The sequence below is a fragment of the Hyla sarda genome, chromosome 10, assembly GCF_029499605.1.
Source record: "Hyla sarda isolate aHylSar1 chromosome 10, aHylSar1.hap1, whole genome shotgun sequence".
NCBI classification, from domain to species: Eukaryota; Metazoa; Chordata; class Amphibia; order Anura; family Hylidae; genus Hyla; species Hyla sarda.
This window is the reverse complement of record NC_079198.1, coordinates 23,987,599-24,007,732: the sequence shown is the minus strand read 5'-3', so window position 1 is coordinate 24,007,732 and position 20,134 is coordinate 23,987,599. Positions and strand designations below refer to the sequence as shown.

At 44.0% G+C, this 20,134-nt stretch overlaps 1 protein-coding gene across 4 annotated transcripts in view; it reads right to left on the bottom strand.

Moving 5' to 3' along the window:
• Positions 1 to 846: 846 nt before the first annotated feature.
• FUZ (fuzzy planar cell polarity protein) overlaps positions 847 to 20,134 on the bottom strand; it is a 101,364-nt gene continuing 82,076 nt past the window's right edge. The window contains exons 11-12 of one of the 4 annotated variants that reach the window (XM_056541998.1): positions 18,205 to 18,380; positions 847 to 968 (exon numbers count right to left, since the gene is read on the bottom strand). In XM_056541998.1, coding sequence (XP_056397973.1) covers positions 903 to 968; positions 18,205 to 18,380 — 242 coding nt within the window. In that variant the 3' untranslated portion in view covers positions 847 to 902. Of the gene's footprint in view, positions 969 to 17,656; positions 18,381 to 20,134 lie in introns of those variants that run through there. The other 3 variants (XM_056541995.1, XM_056541996.1, XM_056541997.1) reach the window with 3 other exon arrangements.

Sequence of the window (20,134 nt, the reverse complement as noted above, 5' to 3'; positions counted from 1 at the left end):
TAAAAATTCATGGAGCCTGTCTCCTGCTCATTGTAGTGATTGGTGGAAATCTGAACACTCAGACATCCACTGACAAACTTTTGACAAGTCTGTGTGACATATGAATAGTTTTGTTAAATGACAATCTTTGAAGACTTTGTCTGACAAATTATATAGAAGTATCTCCATTCAGCTGTAATGTTTTAAGGGACCTGGGAACAGGTGTTCAATATATATTAACAGCATCACAACTGGGAATATAAAGTTCCCCGACAGTAGGTGTAGGCAGCAGAGTCCGCCCACAGTAGGTGTAGGCAGCAGAGTTCGCCCACAGTAGGTGTAAGCAGCAGAGTCCGCCCACAGTAGGTGTAGGCAGCTGAGTCCCCCCACAGAAGGTGTCTGCAGCAGAGTCCCCCCACAGTAAGTGTAGACAGCAGGAGGTTATGTCTCCTTTTTGTAGGCTGCAGATGCGGCTCACACATACAGGAGGCTTTCTGCTGAATGTGCGTGAACCGTACATACAGCAGAAATCAGCGTTGTCTGCCTGGGGATCCTGGACGAGCGTCCTGGATTCTCAGTAGCAGCAGCGGTAAGTTCTTTACATGTCCGGACCCTCGGACTATGTCCGAATGGATCAGACGGTCAGTCCGCCCCTGTTATAAGAAAAACAGAATATTTCTTATCTAAAAACACACACACAAACTTGTCCTCAGGTTGTGTGGTATAGCAGCTCAGTACCATTAATAGAATAGAGCAAAGTTGTAATACCACACACAACCTGAGGCCAGAGGTGTCGTTGTTTTTGGAAGAAATTATCTTGATCTTTCTATTCCCGTACCCTTTTAAATTCACACAACCCTATGGAAGCTTTCATTTGCTTTCTATTGTTGGTGCAGTTGCATACCATCTGTTGTTCTCTGTTATCAGCAATTCCGGGCTGGGGCCAGGCCAATTGTAGTGCTCTTCAGTGAGACTGACAAGGAAATCTGCTGATAATAAAAATAAACTTTTTAGTATTCAAAAATTCTAAGTTATTGTCATCAGGCGCGACAATTTTCTTATTCAGCAAACCTAGACAATGTCCCAGCCGATGGCGCACAGGTCATCAGGGGGTCAGAGGAAGGAGATGACTACAGTTACTATTACATATCTACACCAAGGAAGATGAGGACATCAACTTCTGCTGTTCTATCAACCATTGTTCACATTGGGATATCTACACTATGATGCACTGTATTTTTTTCATTTTGTGATTTTATTGGATACTTGTCCAGGAAAGGCTCACAATCTCCAGTTGTGAAATATTTCCATACACATACATTGTGTGACAAAGACTAGTGCTCTATCTATAAACGTCACTGTTTGCCAACAGATAACGAGAACAGTCCTGTTGTATTAGCCATTAGTGACTGTATTCATGAGTGCCAGAGAAAGATGGAAACTCCTGGGTAAGTTGGACCAGTCTTTAGGGTACGACCACGGAAAAAAAAACTGGGGATTTTCACAACATCAAACTTGCACATTTAAAGGGATACTCTGCCCCTAGACATTTTATCCTTTATCCAAAGCATAGGGGATAAGATGTCTGATCACGTGGGTCCAACTGCTGGGGACCCCCCATGGTCTCCCTGCTGCACCTGGTGTTCATTTAGAGCGTCGGGTGCAGAGCCGGCCGTCACTCCCCCCTCCTTTCGACTTGCATTGAGGGGGCATGGCGGTGACTTCACAGGCGGGGCATGGCCGTGGCGTCACAAGCCTCTGCCTCACGTGCACTGGATGTCTGGGGTGCTGCAGCCGAGAAGCTGGAAGAAATCAATTTTGTTTTTCTAATACTGGATAACCACTTCAAAGCTTAACAAAGGGGGAGATTTATCAAAACCTGTGCAAATGAAAAGTTGCCTAGTTGCCCATAGCAACCAATCATATTGCTTCTTTCATTTTGCAGAGGCCTTGTTAAAAATAAAAGAAGTGATCTGATTGGTTGCTATGGGCAATTTTTACTCTGGGCAGGTTTTGATAAATCTCCCCCCATTCAAAGTCTATGGAGACCCTCTTCTGCAGTGAAACATAAAAAGCATTGAGACGGGGAGTGAAGCGCTCAGCCGAGTGATTCTAAGGATTGGTGGGGGTCTCAGCACTCAGACGTGTTAAACGTTTTTTTTAAAGTGATGGTGCTCGTTTTAGTGTAACCTGGATTTTAAATAAGATATAAAAAATAAATAAATAATAATCCTATATATCTTGCTATTAAATCTGCACCAAAATTAGCAGGATTTGGTCTGGTTTTACAGTGAGAAGTCTTTGACAAGACCACCAGAATTGCAAGAAAAAGTGGTGATCTAGGGGAGGTGGTCTTTTCAAAGAAGAATGAATACATGAAAAATTGAATATTTGTCACAGAATATCTGTTCTGGGTAAAGGAAAAGTGTTCTCATTGAGGTGGTCTTTTCGAAAGGTTTCACTGAAGAAAAATTTGCAACATATCCATATCCAACATATGTAAAAGAACCCTTTGGCAATGTTCACCAACCCTTTGTCTTTTATCAGTAAAATAGCAGTTTTTCAGTTAAGAAATTGGTAAAAAATCTGCTGATTTTCCTGTAATAATAATATCCCACTGTTGTCAAGGAACATTTTCCATTAGAAATGTTATTTCTTTTATATAGATATCATGGCTTTGTTCAAGTTGAAGCACCGGCATGGACAAAGTGCAGTAAGTTAGGGTGGGCTAGCACTGTGTGAAAGGACAGGAGAGATCACAGAGGGGTCCTTTCAGACAAGTAGAGAGCACAGAGGAGTGCTATAAGACAGGAGAGAGCACAGAGGAGTGCTATCAGACAGGAGAGAGCACAGAGGAGTGCTATCAGACAGGAGAGAGCACAGAGGAGTGCTATCAGACAGGAGAGAGCACAGAGCAGTGCTATCAGACAGGAGAGAGCACAGAGGAGTGCTATCAGACAGGAGAGAGCACAGAGGAGTGCTATCAGACAGGAGAGAGCACAGAGGAGTGCTATCAGACAGGAGAGAGCACAGAGGAGTCCTATCAGACAGGAGAGAGCACAGAGGAGTCCTATCAGACAGGAGAGAGCACAGAGGAGTGCTATCAGACAGGAGAGAGCACAGAGGAGCGCTATCAGACAGGAGAGAGCACAGAGGAGTCCTATCAGACAGGAGAGAGCACAGAGGAGTCCTATCAGACAGGAGAGAGCACAGAGGAGTCCTATCAGACAGGTGAGAGCACAGAGGAGTACTATCAGACAGGTGAGAGCACAGAGGAGAATTATCAGACAGGAGAGAGCACAGAGGAGAATTATCAGACAGGAGAGAGCACAGAGGAGCGCTATCAGACAGGAGAGAGCACAGAGGAGTGCTATCAGACAGGAAAGAGCACAGAGGAGTGCTATCAGACAGGAGAGAGCACAGAGGAGTCCTATCAGACAGGAGAGAGCACAGAGGAGTGCTATCAGACAGGAGAGAGCACAGAGGAGCGCTATCAGACAGGAGAGAGCACAGAGGAGTCCTATCAGACAGGAGAGAGCACAGAGGAGTCCTATCAGACAGGAGAGAGCACAGAGGAGTCCTATCAGACAGGTGAGAGCACAGAGGAGTACTATCAGACAGGTGAGAGCACAGAGGAGTACTATCAGACAGGAGAGAGCACAGAGGAGAATTATCAGACAGGAGAGAGCACAGAGGAGCACTATCAGACAGGAGAGAGCACAGAGGAGCACTATCAGACAGGAGAGAGCACAGAGGAGTGCTATCAGACAGGAGAGAGCACAGAGGAGTCCTAGCCCACCCTCACTTATAAAAAGTTTTTGTATCTTACAGTGGCCATTTAATGTGTCAAAAGAAGTGGTCACAGACCCCTCCCCTCCCAGTTCCATCCGTAGACTGATGCTATTTATAAGAAATATGTATAGTAGTTATACACCTCTCCTGAGGACGTGTTCACACATTGCGTTTCTTGCTGCAGTTTTTCTGTTTTTACCAGGATCTTCTTAAAATCATGACAAAAACTGTGCTACTGCTGCTATTGTGCAAATGACCTTTTGCAGAAACAGCTAAAATTAACTGAAAACGTGAAAAATACACTAGTAATTCCTAGCTCTACCAACCCGATTAGATGTCCAGGTGCAGTGATAAAACACCACATCCAAAGCCAAAGGAATTATGAGAAATGAAGGAAAATTTATACCTGCCACAATCCAAAACAGGTTAACACAAGGCATACGAAATAACCTCTACATTATTCTCTAATAATAGCATATGCTGCACTATATAAGAAAAAAATTTAAATAAAACAACTATTTTCTGAAAAGGAAAAGGCTATGTTACAAAAACTGTGTGTGAACATAGCCTTAGACTAACTTCACGAATGCATTAGTATATTTTAAACAGCATCACAGAATGAGTTAAGAATAAAAGTAGGTAGATAGTTCATAACCGCACCATAAAAATAAGTAGATAGTTCATCACCTCCCCTTAAAGTAATCACGAGTTCATAAAGCATTTAACAGATTGTATAATAAAACCAAAAATGAAATTGTCTTGTTTATGGTAATTGATAACCTTGGAAAAATACCGTAATGAAAAATAAGAAATTTAATCTGTTGTGTTATCCAAGTTGGACTTTGACCTTGTGAAGATTTTATTGGTATGAACTAGTGTCTGGAGTTCTTTATTTAAAGACAGATAATAAAAGGCAGCAATGTTTTTGGAAGATTTTATAGGGCTACGTCTTATATTGCTCCCTCTTTATTTGCAACCAGTTCCCTTTTCATTTGTACCTGCTCAGCCAATCACTGGTTGAGATGTGTCACTGCTGAGAACAGCGATTGGCTGATTGGGCTTCCTGGTTGAGTAAGTACCTACACCAGGGAGAGATAAGCAGTGGAGACCAAGGCATCATGAGAATAGCAGCAGTGGGGGATATGATGGGGGGTATCCATTATTTTTATAGCACCTTCTACCTCTAAGACCCTATGAAAGAGTTTGCAATTGGCCAGTAAGTTTAGCCAAAACCAGAAGTGGAACCGATGCTGAAAAGAAATAGAAAAATAAACTGTGGTGGAAAGATTTGCCCAGTTTTCATCGTTTTGGACCCATTCCTGGTTTCTGGCTAAAAATGCTGAGCAAAATATTGATCAAAACAAAACCATAATACTCAGTATGAACCAAGCCTAAAATTTGTTTGACCAAAAAATTCAATGACAACCATCTAGTGGCAACTTAGGCTTTGTCTACACACAAACAATACTGCCGTAACTTGAGAAAAACAACAGGCATTTTTTGGTTAACATCTGTATTTCAGCCATAAATGGGCAAAAAGATGGCCGCCAAACAAAGTGTTTTTTACGGTGTGTGAACATAACCTTAAAGGGGTACTCCAGCCCTAGACATCTTATCCCCTATCCAAAGGATAGGGGATAAGATGTCTGATCGTGGGGGTCCTGCCGCTGGGGACCCCCGCAATATAGCATGCAGTACCCACCTGTTACTGCTCCGTAAGCGCTGGAGGGTCTGGCTCCCGACCACGGGGACGGAAGATCATGACGTCACGACTCCGCCCCCGTGTGACGTCACTCCCCACCCCCTCGATGCAAGTCTATGGGAGGGGGCGTGACGGCTGTCACGCCCCCTCCCATAGACTTGCATTGAGGGGGTGGGATGTGACGTCACACGGGGGCGGAGTCGTGACGTCACTATCTTCCATCCCCGTGGTCAGGAGCCAGACCCTTCAGCGCTTCCGGAGCAGTAACAGGTGGGTGCTGCGTGCTACATTGAGGGTGTCACCATCGGCGGGACCCCCGCGATCAGACATCTTATCCCCTATCCTTTGGATAGGGGATAAGATGTCTAAGGGTGGAGTACCCCTTTAAGGCAGTCAGAACATTATTTTTTTTAAACTATTATGATAAAGGGTGGAGATTAATGTTACAAAACTTTTTATATCTTGGCAAAACATTAACCTTTCTAATATACTTCATAAAACATTTTTTATCTACTTTTTTTTCTATAGAAATCATGGCTTTTAAAAAAAAAGGTGGTCCTCATACCAGCCAGACATAATCATGCTGCAGCATCATCTCTGTCTTAGCTGAAGCAGAGGCATGGTCCAGTAAGTGAGGGCGAGACTAGCACTCCTCTGTGCTCTCTCCTGTCCAGTCCATCAGACTCTTGTCTGAAAACAGAAAAGAGAGGGTTACAAAACAGCCTGCAGTGATTGGGTGAAGAGACCCAGGGCAGCACAGAAAACTTAGGGAGGAAGTGAATGCATGGTGAGTGAGGGCGGGCTCAGTGCTTGCTTTGGACACGCCCCTTTGTGAGCAGCGGATACCAGAATGAGTGAGCAGCAGGACAGAGGGATTTGTGAGCCAAATACAGAAGCTATACACATAAAAAAGACATATAAATAATCTGCATGACCCTGTTAAAAACACATAGAAGCATTATTTGTTTTTCTTGACAGGTACGCTGTTAAAGTTCTTATCCAGCTCAATGCACCATTTGTACAGTCATATTCAAGGTAACACGTTACATTAAACTTTCTGGTAGATAATCCGAGGGCATAAGAATAATTTAGTATTGAATGCAGATGTTTTCCATCAGCAGTGTCTGGGGTAAGTAAATATGCTGTTTATCTTAAAGGGGTACTCCGCCCCTAGACATCTTATCCCCTATCTAAAGGATAAGGGATAAGATGTCTGATCGTGGGGGTTCTGCCTCTGGGGACCCCCGTGATCTCGGCTGCGACACCCCAGACATTCAGTGCACAGAGCGAACCTCGCTCTGTGCCGGATGACTGGCGGTGCTGGGCAGAGGCTTGTGACGTTACAACCACGCCCCGCTTGTGACGTCATGGCCACGGCCCCTCAATGCAAGTCTATGGGAGGGGGGCGTCAGGCACCCTTCCATAGAATTGCATTGAGGGGGGCGTGGCCGTGATGTCACAAGCCTTCGGCGCTGCACGCGACATTCTAAACGAATAAGATGTCTAGGGGCGAAGTACCCCTTAAAAGTATCTTAATGCTGGGAGTTAGTTGATTAATACAACCCTTTAAATTGTGCAAAGTAATTGCAGACCTTTATATAATGGTGAATAAACGTTCTTTAGCATACCTGATCTTTGAACAGATTATTATTTTTTTTTTTAAACCTGCATGGTTTTGTTACATTAGTCCTTTAAAGTGATAATAATGTGATTGATCATGTGTTAAATGGCTGCCATCGTTTGGAAAAATATCTGACATGCCTTGCGACATGTCAAAAGTTTTGACCAACGGGGGTGTGAGTGTTCCGACTTCCACCGATCAGGAGAACGAGCCATGAGAACTTCCCTCTCAGCAAGTTTTCTCCTGGCTTCATGTCAGGTGATCGGGACAAACACTCACAACATAAGTCTATGGAGCGTGGCTCAATCAAGTAAAAGAGCAGGGAGAGGAGTGCACGGCAGCGTAGACCTCTCCTGGTTCATTCTCCTGATTGGTGGAGGTCCGAACACTCAGACCCCCGCCGATTGAAACTTTTGACATGTGGCTAGGACATGTCAAAAGTTTTTTCAAATGACAGGTATTTTTTAAGTGCCCTTACTTCTGTAATTGAGCCCCAAAGAGTCTCACCAGGATGCTTAGCTACTTCTCATTCTCTGCAGTTTAAGGAATGGGAACAGAGCTTGGCTGTTTGCCAGTAGAGTTCATGCAGGTGAATGCATGTGGCCAAAAACACACCCTCATGTATTCACCAATGGCCACACAATATTGCCAATAAGTCTGGGGAGAATCACATGGCCAGTGGTGTACACATGGGTGCATGGGTTCTGCCACATGCGTTCACCGGCACGTGGGAACACATTGTTACTTTACTGGCCAATCACGGCACAGCACATAATCCTCTCTACTATGCCATCATAGGACTACTGAAATTGCACAGGACTGCACAGGCTGGTATTGTGCTGGGGAAGGATATACAGTATGCTACGGGGTTACCAATGCAGTGGGTTTGGAAGTTGCTATGTGAGCAGAAATGAAACAGCACAAGCTCAGAAAGGAAGGGGTTACATTAAGCGCTTACCTTTACAGACACAAGCATTAGATATCAAAATGCATGTGCTAGAGGGGAATGTAGAACAAGATATAAAACAACAATAAAAACAGTAAGACAAAAGGCAGGATCTAAAACAAGTAAATAACATTTTATTACAAACTGATCAAACCATCATGACATAAACATATTCCCTTTTACAAATACAAAACCCTTCATCTTTAGAAATCCAAGGAGAACTATATGGACATCCAGGCAGACAGTCTATATACCATCACTTGGAGACATCGGTATAAAGATGGTGTTTAAAGGAATGGTTTAAACATTTTATCCCCTATCCAAAGGATGTATGGGACAGTTCAAGGGTAAAGTTCTTGACTTAACAAACTACCCTCCTTAAAGGGGTATTCCGGCTTTAGACATTTTATCCCCTATCCAAAGGATAGGGGATAAGATGTCTGATCGCGGGGGGCCCGCCGCTGGTACCACCCGCGATCTCCCTGGAGGGAGGGGGGGTACCAGTGGCGGGCCCCCCGCGATCAGACATCTTATCCCCTATCCTTTGGATAGGGGATAAAATGTCTAAAGCCGGAATACCCCTTTAAAGAGGGTAGTTTGTTAAGTCAAGAACTTTCCCCCTGAACTGTCCCATACATCTGTTCAGCTTGAGACAAAAGGAAATGGCTGCTATAGCTCCAGCCATCAAGCTATACTAGAACATGGAAAGGTAAGAATTATGATGCGTCACTGCAAACATTTTCAAATTTACCAGGGTTTGGGAAAGCTGGGTTACATTCCTTATAGTAGCTGTTACAGATAATTTCTTGTAATCTGAATTGGAGAAAAGTAGTAGAAAACTAAGTCAATTAGAACAACTAGATCATTATCACATCAGCAGGACCTCCATATCTTATCTCCATGTATGTTTACACGTAAATAATTCACCGCAGCATTAAATCCGAAAACATATTATGTTGCTACTGATTGACCTCAATGGTTCTGCAGCAAATCTGCCACTGATATTTAATTGCGAAAATTCTGGCTTGTGAAAAATCTACATGTACGTGTTGTAGTTTGGCAACAGCTGAAGGCAACCTAGTTGGGAAACGCTGGTCTTTGCAGAGAGCTTGAAGTTCTGTATCAGTGTTAAAGGGGTATTCCGGGCAAAAACATTTAGGGGATAAGATGTCTGATTGCGGGGGGCCTGCTGCTGGGACTCCCCGCGATCTCCCTGCAGCACCCGCATTCTATGCGGGAGCTGCGTCTCCAGTTTTGGAAACCTCCAAAACGCCACGCCCCCACCATTCATGTCTATGGGAGGGGGCGTGATGGCCACAATAAATAGCCTTTGAAAATATAGGTAATTCCTGGTTTGTGCAGTGAGCTGAGAACTGCAGAAAACTACATAGACCATCGGCCTCTGCGCTTGTTTCCTGTGTGAACTGCCTTTAAAGGGGTACTCCAGTGGAAAACTTTTTTTTTTTAAATCAACTGGTGCCAGAAAGTTAAACAGATTTGTAAATGACTTCTATTAAAAAAAATCTTAATCCTTCCAGTACTTATTAGCTGCTGAATTCTACAGAGGAAATTATTTTCTTTTTGGAACACAGAGCTCTCTGCTGACATCACGAGCACAGTGCTCTCTGCTAACATCTCTGTCCATTTTAGGAACTGTCCAGAACAGCATATGTTTGCTATGGGGATTTTCTCCTACTCTGGACAGTTCATAAAATGGACAGAGATGTCAGCAGAGAGCACTGTGCTCGTGATGTCATCAGAGAGCTCTGTGTTCCAAAAAGAAAAGAATTTCCTCTGCAGTATTCAGCAGCTAATAAGTATTGGAAGGATAAAGATTTTTTAATAGAAGTAATTTACAAATCTGTTTAACTTTCTGGCACCAGTTGATTTAAAAAAAAAATAAAAAAAGTTTTCCACCGGAGTACCCCTGCAGGGTTCTGGATTCTTTAAGAGCTGAGGAGAAGGGAGTGGAACATTGCATAGTGACTTGTCATCTACACCCAGCAAAGCGTTGACAACAGTCATCATGTGTCTAAGAAAACACTGGACTTCCTGCCTGGAGAAACAGCTGAGAGAAACAGGGTTTGTGTTCAGCAAAGATAACACTTGTTGTACATTACAAAGTTATATAACTAATATGTGCACTTATATAAAGGTAATTTCATCTGGCTGGATTTCTTCTTTAAAGGGGTATTCCGGCTTTATACATCTTATCCCCTAACAAAGGATAGGGCATAAGATGTATGATCGCAGGGGTCCCGCCGCTGGAGACCCTCGCATTCTCAGTGCAGCCCACAGCCACGCCCCCTAGTGCCGTCACGCCACACCCCTCCATTCATGTCTATGGAAGGGGGCGTGGCGTGACAGCACTAGGGTGCGTGGCTATGACGTCACGAAGGCAGTGCCTGACACAGAATGCTGGGGGCTGAACAGAGATCGTGGGGTCCCCAGCGGCAGGACCCCGGCGATCATATATCTCACCCCCTATCCTTTGGATAAGGGGATAAGATGTATAAAGCCGGAATACCCTTTTAAGTAGTTCCCTGGGCGGGAGCCATCCTCTGCTAGACTCGTCTGCTGCGGCTGTAATCATGACTGACAGCCCTGGCATGGCCCATATAATCGCTCTGCTCAGTCTGCTTAGGGAGCAGAATGGTGACATGTTATGTCAATCATGTCGAGGGGGTGTGATTACAGCCGATGAAGACAAAACTAGAGATCCCGCCCAGGGGGACTACTAATGGGCCGACAGGGGGCACCTTTTTAAAATTCATATCTTCACCATTGTTGCCGGAAGAAAGGTCTCCTGGGCACGGTGAGGAAGAAGATTTTAAAATCTGATGACAGGTTCCCTTTAAATGTTGGAGAAACTGATATTTACTGTTGAGCTTCTTGTAGGAGGAGATTTTCTCTTCTAATGAACTCTAAGACCCAGTAGTGGAACTGTAAGCTAAATAGCAAGCATGTCTGGATACTGAAACGTCTTTGACACCGGGAGATTATCTGCATTGTTTCCTTGTCATATGGTTACTTGACAAGGATGAAAAGACTTAACACAGACATCTTTCCAGTAGGAAAAAAAAGAAGGTCATGCACTGATCTACAGGTGCCGAGACAAGCTGCATATTACCAGTAAGAGGCTAGAATTCTGAGGTTTTTCATTCAAAAGCGCCAATAAAAATGTCCGTTTTGCCGCATGGCATAAAGGCAGTGGCCATATGGATGTTAGGTGCAAGCCAATAGTGAACTGCAAAATCCTTTGGGCATTGCTCCGCTCTTTTGGGCTCAGAGGCTTGTTTTCAAAAACGTCCTCAAATTCAGAGTATGGCGTTTTTTCCGGGAAAATCTTGTCATGTGTTTTAACTTTGGCATTTTTTGCAGGCGGTTTTTATTATTTTTGGGGGACTTTAGAGATACAAAAAAGTGATGGAGATACTTTTTTTTGTTAAATTTCATAGGGTACCATTAAATTTTTTTTTTTATTAAAATTATATATTTTTTTAATTTAAAAGAAGATACAGTAGTGATGGAAAAAATTGTATTTACCGTAACTAAATTCATATTTTTTAGAACAAAATGTTTATTAATTTTTAAACAGAGATCAATTTATGTGGGCGGGGAGGGCAATAAAAATCTAGCCGGTAATATAAAAAATTTAGAAAGGGGCCATTTAATTATGAAAATAATATATTTTTTAATTAATTTTGCAAAACTTATTAGTAATGTATTTTAATTATGTGTTTAATAAAATGTGTGTTTTTTTTAACTTTAACTTTTAGGTATGAATTCTACTCCCAGCATGGAACAGACTGTTCCATAATGGGAGAAGTAGTACCTGTACTAATAGACAGATCGCGGCGGGTGTCACTTCTGACCCCCACTGCGATCCTCTGGTATAAGCTATAGAAGCCAGCGGCTGGCCGCACTTCTCCGCTCCACAGCCCGGCACTATATTCATCTGTGATGTGAAGTTCTCTTCAGTTCACAGATTCATATTTCCCGCTGAGAGCTGTGGTTTGCCGGATAGTGTTGGCCTCTCACAGCTCTCAGCGGCATATAGGAATCTGTGATGTGAAGTAGTAAAGTGCCAGGCAGGGGACCAGACAAGTGTGGCTGCCACCCGCTTCTATAGCTTATACCAGAGGATCGCAGCGGATGTGAGGGGTGACACCCGCTGTGATCTGACCTTAACTGCATGTACTGCTACTCCCAACATGGAGCACACTCTTCTCCATGCTGGGAGCTGTAGTACCTGCATTAATAGACAGATCGCAACGAGTGTCAGAAGTGACACCTGGGCCATCTGTCTATTAGTACAGATAATACAGCTCCCAGCATGGAGCAGAGTGTGCTCCACGTTGGGAGAAGTAGTACCTGCAGTAAGGGACAGATCGCAGCAAGTGTCACTCCTGACACCTGTTGCGATCCTCCTGACGTGAATTTCAGAACTCAACGGGAGTACAGCTGATGCTGAGAAGTAGATATACGTCATACATCTACTGCCCAGCAAGAAATTACAGTGAGCCTGCAATGTGTATACAGTATACACATTGCTGGCTCACTTAACCACTTGCTGAGCTGTGCGTTATGCACCAGTCCAGCAAGGAAAGAGTTAATTTACACTGCAGGTTAACCCTTTGGGCGGTATACACAATATACAGCTATGTATAGATAGCTGTTTATAGTGTATACAGAAGACGAAGAAGTCCCTTACCTCCATCCAGTCCTGGCTGGGTCTGTGTAGCTCCGCCCCCCCATTGATGATGTCATTAGGGATGGAGCTACAGACAGGAACCAGGCTGGTAAGGGTGTGAGGCTCTGTTCACATTGTACGTTGTGCCAGTGTCTTACCAGACAGGGAGACTCCAGCTGTTGCTAAACTACAACTCCCAGCAAGCCCAGACAGTCAAAAGCTGTTTGGGCATGCTGGGAGTTGTAGTTTTGCAACAATTGGAGGCACCCTGTTTGGAAAGACATGGATCTGTTTCAGATCCATTTATGCAGAGGATTACGGCGGATTCGGAGGACTACCGCGGTTGAACTGGAATTTTTTTTATTTAAATAAAATGGCTAACGAAGGCTGTGGAGGAGTGTTTTTTTTAAATAAAATAATATTTCCATTTTTTTTTTATATTGAATTTTCAGGCTTAGTAGTGGAAGCCGTCTTATTGACAGAATCCATTACCAAGCGGGGGCTTAGCGTTAGCCCTAAAAACAGCTAATGCTAACCCCCAATTATTACCCTGGTATCCACCGCCACAGGGGTGTCGGGAAGAGCCGCTACCAACAGGCCCGGAGCATCAAAAATGGCGCTCCTGGGCCTAGACGGTAACAGGCTGGTGTTATTTAGGCTGGGGAGAGACAGTAACAATGGTCCTCGCCCACCCTTGTATCGTCAGGCTGTTGCTGCTTGGTTAGTATCTGGCTGTGAATACAAATACGGGGAACCCTCTGTGTTTTTTTAATAAATAAAAAAAAAACGCATAGGGGTCCCCGTATTATTATTCACAGCCAGATACCAACCAAGCAGACACAGCCTGACGTTACCAGGGTGGGCGAGGACCATTGTTACTGGCTCTCCCCAACCTAATTTTTGACGCTCTTTGGTATCAGCTCTTCCCGACACCCTTGTGGCGGTGGGTACCGGGTTAATAATTGGAGGTTAGTGCTAGCTGTTTTTGGGGCGAAAGCTAAGTCACGGCATAGTAATGGATTCCGTCAATAAGACAGCTTCCACTACTTAGCCTGAAAAAACACTTCCCCACAGCCCTCGTTAGCCATTTTATTAAAAGAAAAAAAATCTGAAACGAGAAGAAAAAAGAAAAAAAAAAATTGGTTAGGACATTTTTAGTGCTCTCCACTGGGGAGAGCGCACATAATGCAATGTCTTCCCAAACAGAGAGCCTCCAATTGTTGCAAAACTACAACTCCCAGCATGCCCAGGCATGCTGGGAGATGTAGTTTTGCAACAGCTGGAGTCTTCCTGTCTGGGAGGACACTGGCAGAAGGGTCTGTTCACATTATACAAAACGTACAATGTGAAAAGAGCCTCACACCCTTATCAGCCTGGTTCCCGTCAGACGTCATCACTAGGGGGGGAGGGGGGGGGGGGGGGAGCTACACAGGCCCGGCGGGGACAGGGAGCGAGGGAAGTGGACCTTGTCTTCTGTATACACTCTATACAGCTATCTATATAGATTTCTGTATACCACTTCAAAGGGGCTATAGGAGCAGGGAGTCCTGTCAGTCTGGTGACAGGATTCTCGGCTCCTGTATAGTATACACGGGTACACTATACACCCCTGTATACTATACGGCCGGGGGAGGTGAATAGTGATGCTATACATCCCTCCTCACCTCCTTACACTCTGTGGACCGGGCGCTCAGCATCCGACACAATGAGTGGTACCTGAAGGCAGGAAAAAAACTGCCACAGGGGACAAAACTGGCTGTTTCCACACACCAGGAAAAACGCCAAAATGCAGGAAGAAGCTGTGGCAGTTTTTGCAGGTGGGAAAAAACCTCAGTGGAATCCTAGCCTAAGGCTGGGTTTTAAACAGTGCCGAATCATGTGATCTATACAGGACTGTTTACCTTGTTGCCTATCCAGGTGGAATTCACTCCATAGGTGGATATATCATTTTCACTTAGGTGGACATTTTCATCCTCTATTGCAAGGTGGACATTCCCATTTTTTACAGGTGGACATTTTCATTTTTGTCACAGGTGGACACCACTTTTCCCACTTATCCTAATTCATGCAACACCATTGATGGTTTTTTCTTACTATTCTATATTTTATAGATTGCCCATTTTTATTACCGCAAGGGCCCTGCGGACCGTTTTTATGTGTAATTTTGATGTGATATTATTTTGTGTAAAATAGGTGAATAGTAAAAATATCTTACACCACTATTTGGTTGGTATTAATTTCAATCATACACCTCTTGTAGGTGAAACACTGAGGACTGTGACTATTTAATATATGTTTATTTCCATTTCCCTCCTTACTGGGTGAGAGGGCCACAGTGAACCTCGTGTTGTTTTGTTTGTGAGCTCCACATCATTTATTCTCATTTCAAGGATGGGTTTTCACAGTGCTACAGCAAAAAAATGCTTTAGAGAAATTGCTTGCATTTTTACAGTAAATTGATGCAAATTTGTCAGCAGTCAGCACATTTTTAAGGTAAAACAGGTAATTCACCTGTTAAAAAAACACACTGGCAAAAACATTGCAGAACCAAAACAATTTGTGGTAAGAATGCTGGGGTTCAAAGAGCAAGGAAAAAACCTTTTTACAAAACAATAAAATCACAAAAAGTGACCCCTAAAGCAGTGTCTCAAGGGCAGTGTTTCTCAAGCACCACCAACAGGTCATGTTTTTTGGATTTCCGTAATCTTTCACAGGCGATATAATTATGGTCAGTGAATCAGGTATCACCACAATTATATCACCTGTAAAAGACTAAGGAAATCCAGAAAACATGACCTGTTGGGGCTGCTTGAGGACTGCGCTTGAAAAACACTGCCCTAAAGAAGATGATCCCCTATAAACCAATGAAACTATCAGTTGTGACATTGTATGAGCATTGTAGTGTAGCACACTGCACTTAAAGGGGTACTCCGGCGCTTAGACATCTTATCCCCTATCCAAAGGATAGGGGATAAGATGTCTGATCGCGGGGGTCACGCCCCCTCCCATAGGCTTGCATTGAGGGACGGAGCGTGACGTCACACAGGGGCGGAGTCGTGACGTCACACGCCGCTGGCCCTGTGGTCGCCGGTAATCAGACCCGCAGCGAACATGCTCCGGGGACTGATTTTAACTGGGGTGTTGCGCGCAAGATCACGAGGGTCCCCAGCGGCGGGACCCCCGCGATCAGGCATCTTATCCCCTATCCTTTGGATAGGGGATAAGATGTCTAAGCGCCGGAGTATCCCTTTAAGAGAGCTGTCACTAAGAAACAATGATGCCTCCTAAAAAGTTGTTGCACTTAAAGGGGTACTCCGGTGAAAAACAATTTTTTTCATATGAACTGGCTCCGGAACAGATATGTAAATCACTTCTATTAAAAAATATTCATCCTTCCAGTACTTATTAGCTGCTGTATACTACAGAGGAAGTTGTGTAGTTCTTTCCAGTCTGACCACAGTTTTCTCTGCTGACACCTCTGTCCATGTCAGGAACTGTTCAGGAGCAAATCCCCATGGCAAACCTCTCCTGCTCCGGACAGTTTCTGACATGGACAAAGGTGTCCGCAGGGAGCACTGTGGTCAGACTGGAAAGAACTACACCACTTCCTGTGGAGCATACAGCAGCTGATAAGTATTGGAAGGATTAAGATTTTTTAATAGTAATTTACAAATCTGTTTAACTTTCTGCCGCCAGTTGATTAGAAAAAAAATAAAAAAAAAAATAATGTTTTCCATTGGAGTAACCCTTTAAAGCCTCTTCTCATTAAATAGATTCCTAAATATTCTCGAGGCTGTATTAACTATTTTGAAAGTGGTTTGAATAACCTTTTACAATCTGTTCCGGAGATATTACTCCCTGTTGAATTCCATTGCTATCTTCAGTATCCATTGGTTACGAATAGTGTTGCGATTTGGCAAACCAGGCCGCGCTTGTGCGGTGGTTGGCAGCTATAACATTATGAAGGCCAGCAGAGAGTTGGGGGCGTGCATATTAGCACACGCGCGGTAGCTCCCGGTCACCTGTCTGACCAGAGGATTGCCACATCTGTGCTTACCATGCCATGTTGTGACCACCCTCTGGAATAAAACAGCAGGAGCTTCCATGGGTCCCGAGTGAGTTATAGCAGCATTGGGATCACATATGTTCAGGCCTAAACAGTCAATCATGTATGAATATCCCGTCCTGCAAGAAGAAGGAAGTGAGAGCAGGTGCAGCGATTGAGCGGCCTGAAAGTCTGAGGTGGGAATACCCCTTTAAACTCAATTCATGCTGAACGTACAACTACATGCATATTTTGCTGCAGATTTTCAGTCAATGGGTAGCAAACTCAACTGCAGAAAATCTGCAGTAAAATAGGCAGATGGTCGTAATACAGTGACAAGTCCTGTCCTGGTCTACTCAGCTGAATTGAAAGCATCAAAGATCCTTAAGATGCTTTTAGTTTGGGTTTGTAAACAAGTGGCTGGACAGGGACTTGCGGGTGTATTACTCTTGTCATCACACTGTTAAAAAGTGCAAGCGTATTTTTAAAGGGGTACTCCACTGGCCAGTGTTCGGAACGAAATGTTCTGAATGCTGTTTTCACGCGGCAGGGGTTGGCCATGCCCCTCGTGACATCAAGGTCATGCCCCCTCAATGCAAGTCTATGGGAGGGGGCATGACACCGTCATGCCCCCTCCCATAGACTTGCATTGAGGGGGCGTGACCTTGATGGTTGGCCATGCCCCTCGTGACATCAAGGTCACGCCCCCTCAATGCAAGTCTATGGGAGGGGGCATGACGGTGTCATGCCCCCTCCCATAGACTTGCATTGAGGGGGCGTGACCTAGATGTCACGAGGGGCATGGCCAACCCCTGCCGCGTGAAAACAGCATTCAGAACATTTCGTTCTGAACGCTGGCCAGTGGAGTACCCTTTAAGGCACTTTTTTTTTCAGACAGTTTCTTTCAATTACGGACGCAATAATTTGCAATCTTTGTTTTACAGTGTGTACATGCCTTAGGGTGCATTTACATTAATACATTTTTCATGTTTTTTCCACTTTATTTTTGGTATGGTGATACACCTATTTGTGGAAGTAAAAAATAAAAATAAAATAAAATGTTCCATCCTTATCTAAATGATGAAGAGGACAACTGGCTCAATGACAAATTCCACTCTGCTAATCAGCTGACAGCGTCATTCGCCATACGTCAACTTGATCCTGTGATCCAGAACCGATTTTTACTTCCTGGTGTTGCCACATCTGTGGCTTTCAATGTGCGTGTTAAATAAATATTCCAGCGATTGCTGACAGATAGAGAACAGGTGTCTTTTGAACAATACCATTTCTTAAAAGCATAGGAGTCACCTTTACAGTGCCATTAAATGAAGAGGTGAAAGTGCCCCAAAGGCTTTTGTAAGTACAAGGATGTAGATCCTGTACAGTGCCCATTTACCACTCAGAAGGGGAAGTCCTTGGTAAACACCTGCAGGGTTTTGCTGGCGATAGTCTGCATGCTGAACGTAGGCACCTCTGGCTGGAATACAAGGAAGAGAAGATGTAGCTCAGTCTTGACGGCGTAGCACTTGTGGGAACTGGATACGGTGTAGCACTGGTGAGCATGGTGACTGAAGCCTGAGGCAAACCTCTCTTCATAAGGAGCTGAGAAAATACAAATGAAAACATTACATTAAAAAAAATGTCAAAGTTTGGTACATGGACAGTGAAAGATGCACCAAATTTGTGCCCCTTAAAGGGGTTATCCAGGAAAAAACTTTTTTTTATATATCAACTGGAGCCAGAAAGTTAAACAGATTTATAAATTACTTCTATTAAAAAATCTTAATCCTTTCAGTACTTATGAGCTTCTGAAGTTAAGGTTGTTCTTTTCTGTCTAAGTGCTCCCTGATGACACGTGTCTCGGGAACCGCCCAGTTTAGAAGCAAATCCCCATAGCAAACCTCTTCTAAACTGAGCGTTTCCCGAGACACGTGTCATCAGAGAGCACTTAGACAGAAAAGAACAACCTTAACTTCAGAAGCTCATAAGTACTGGAAGGAAAAAAATCTTAAGCCTTCCAGTACTTATCAGCTGATGTATGCTGCAGAGGAAGTTTCGTAGTTCTTTTCTCTCTGAACACAGTGCTCTCTGCTGACACCTCTGTCCATGTCAGGAACTGTCCAGAGTAGGAGCAAATCCCCATAGCAAACCTCTCCTGCTCAGAACAGTTCCTGACATGGACAGAGGTGTCAGCAGAGAGCACTGTGGTCAGACTGAAAAGAACAACTCAACTTTCTCCAGAGCATACAGCAGCTGATGAGTACTGGAAGGGTTAAAAAAAATTAATAGAAAGAATTTACACATCTGTGTAACTTTCTGGCACCAGTTGATTTTGAAAAAAAAAACAAAAAACTGAGTACCCCGTAATAAACTTGGCACACTTTCCTCTAGGGCACTTTTCCTCAAAATGGACATTTGACATGTCGAAAATCTTCCCCCATGGTTCTCCCTACCGTCATAGTTCTATGTACATGAGTATAATGATTTTGGAGATCCATCACTTACTCTCTCTCTCTTGTTCTAGGGCTCAGCTGAAGTCTGTGTGGACCGTGACCATGTTAGAAATGAGCAGCAATCAGAAAGCAAAAGTCCTGTAATTTAGGCAGGCTCAGTGTTGACGCTCCTCACAACGGAGCATAACGTGCTTGTGAACGAGCCCTAATCGATGGCGCCAGTAAGAAAGCACATGACCCAACGTTTCCCAACCAGGGTGCCTCCAGCTGTGGGAAAACTACAACTCCCAGCATGCCCGGACAGCGCCAGTCACACCCTTTCCCATAGAGTTGCATTTAGGGAGCATGGCCGTTACGTCACGAGCCTCCGCCAGGCATCCAGAATGGAGCAAACTTCATCTGATGTCTGGGGTGTGGCAGCAGAGATCGCGGGGGTCCCCAGCGGCGGGACCCCGGCAATCAGACATCTTATACCCTATCCTTTGGACAGGGGACAAGATGTCTAGGGGTGGAGTACCCCTTTAAAGTTTACAGGATAAGAACACATGTGGTGTTGTCATGGGGTAAAGAAAAAACAATCACTAGTTGTTGTAATCTTAATATTTCCTTTATCCTCATGACAACACTTGTCAGACATATGGTAGATAATCTTAGGGCTGTATAATCTTAGGGCTGTATAATCTTAGGGCTGTATAATCTTAGGGCTGTATAATCTTAGGGCTGTATAATCTTAGGGCTGTATAGTTGTCTGAAGCACTTTCCTTCTAAAAGCTAAAAGGCCCTTAGACTGGAGATCTAATCTCTAATGGTTAAAGAAGCCTGTTACATTGAAAATGCAGTCAGATCTGCAGACTTCATGTTATAAAAGAAACAGAAGAAGCTGAGCAGATTGAGATATATATA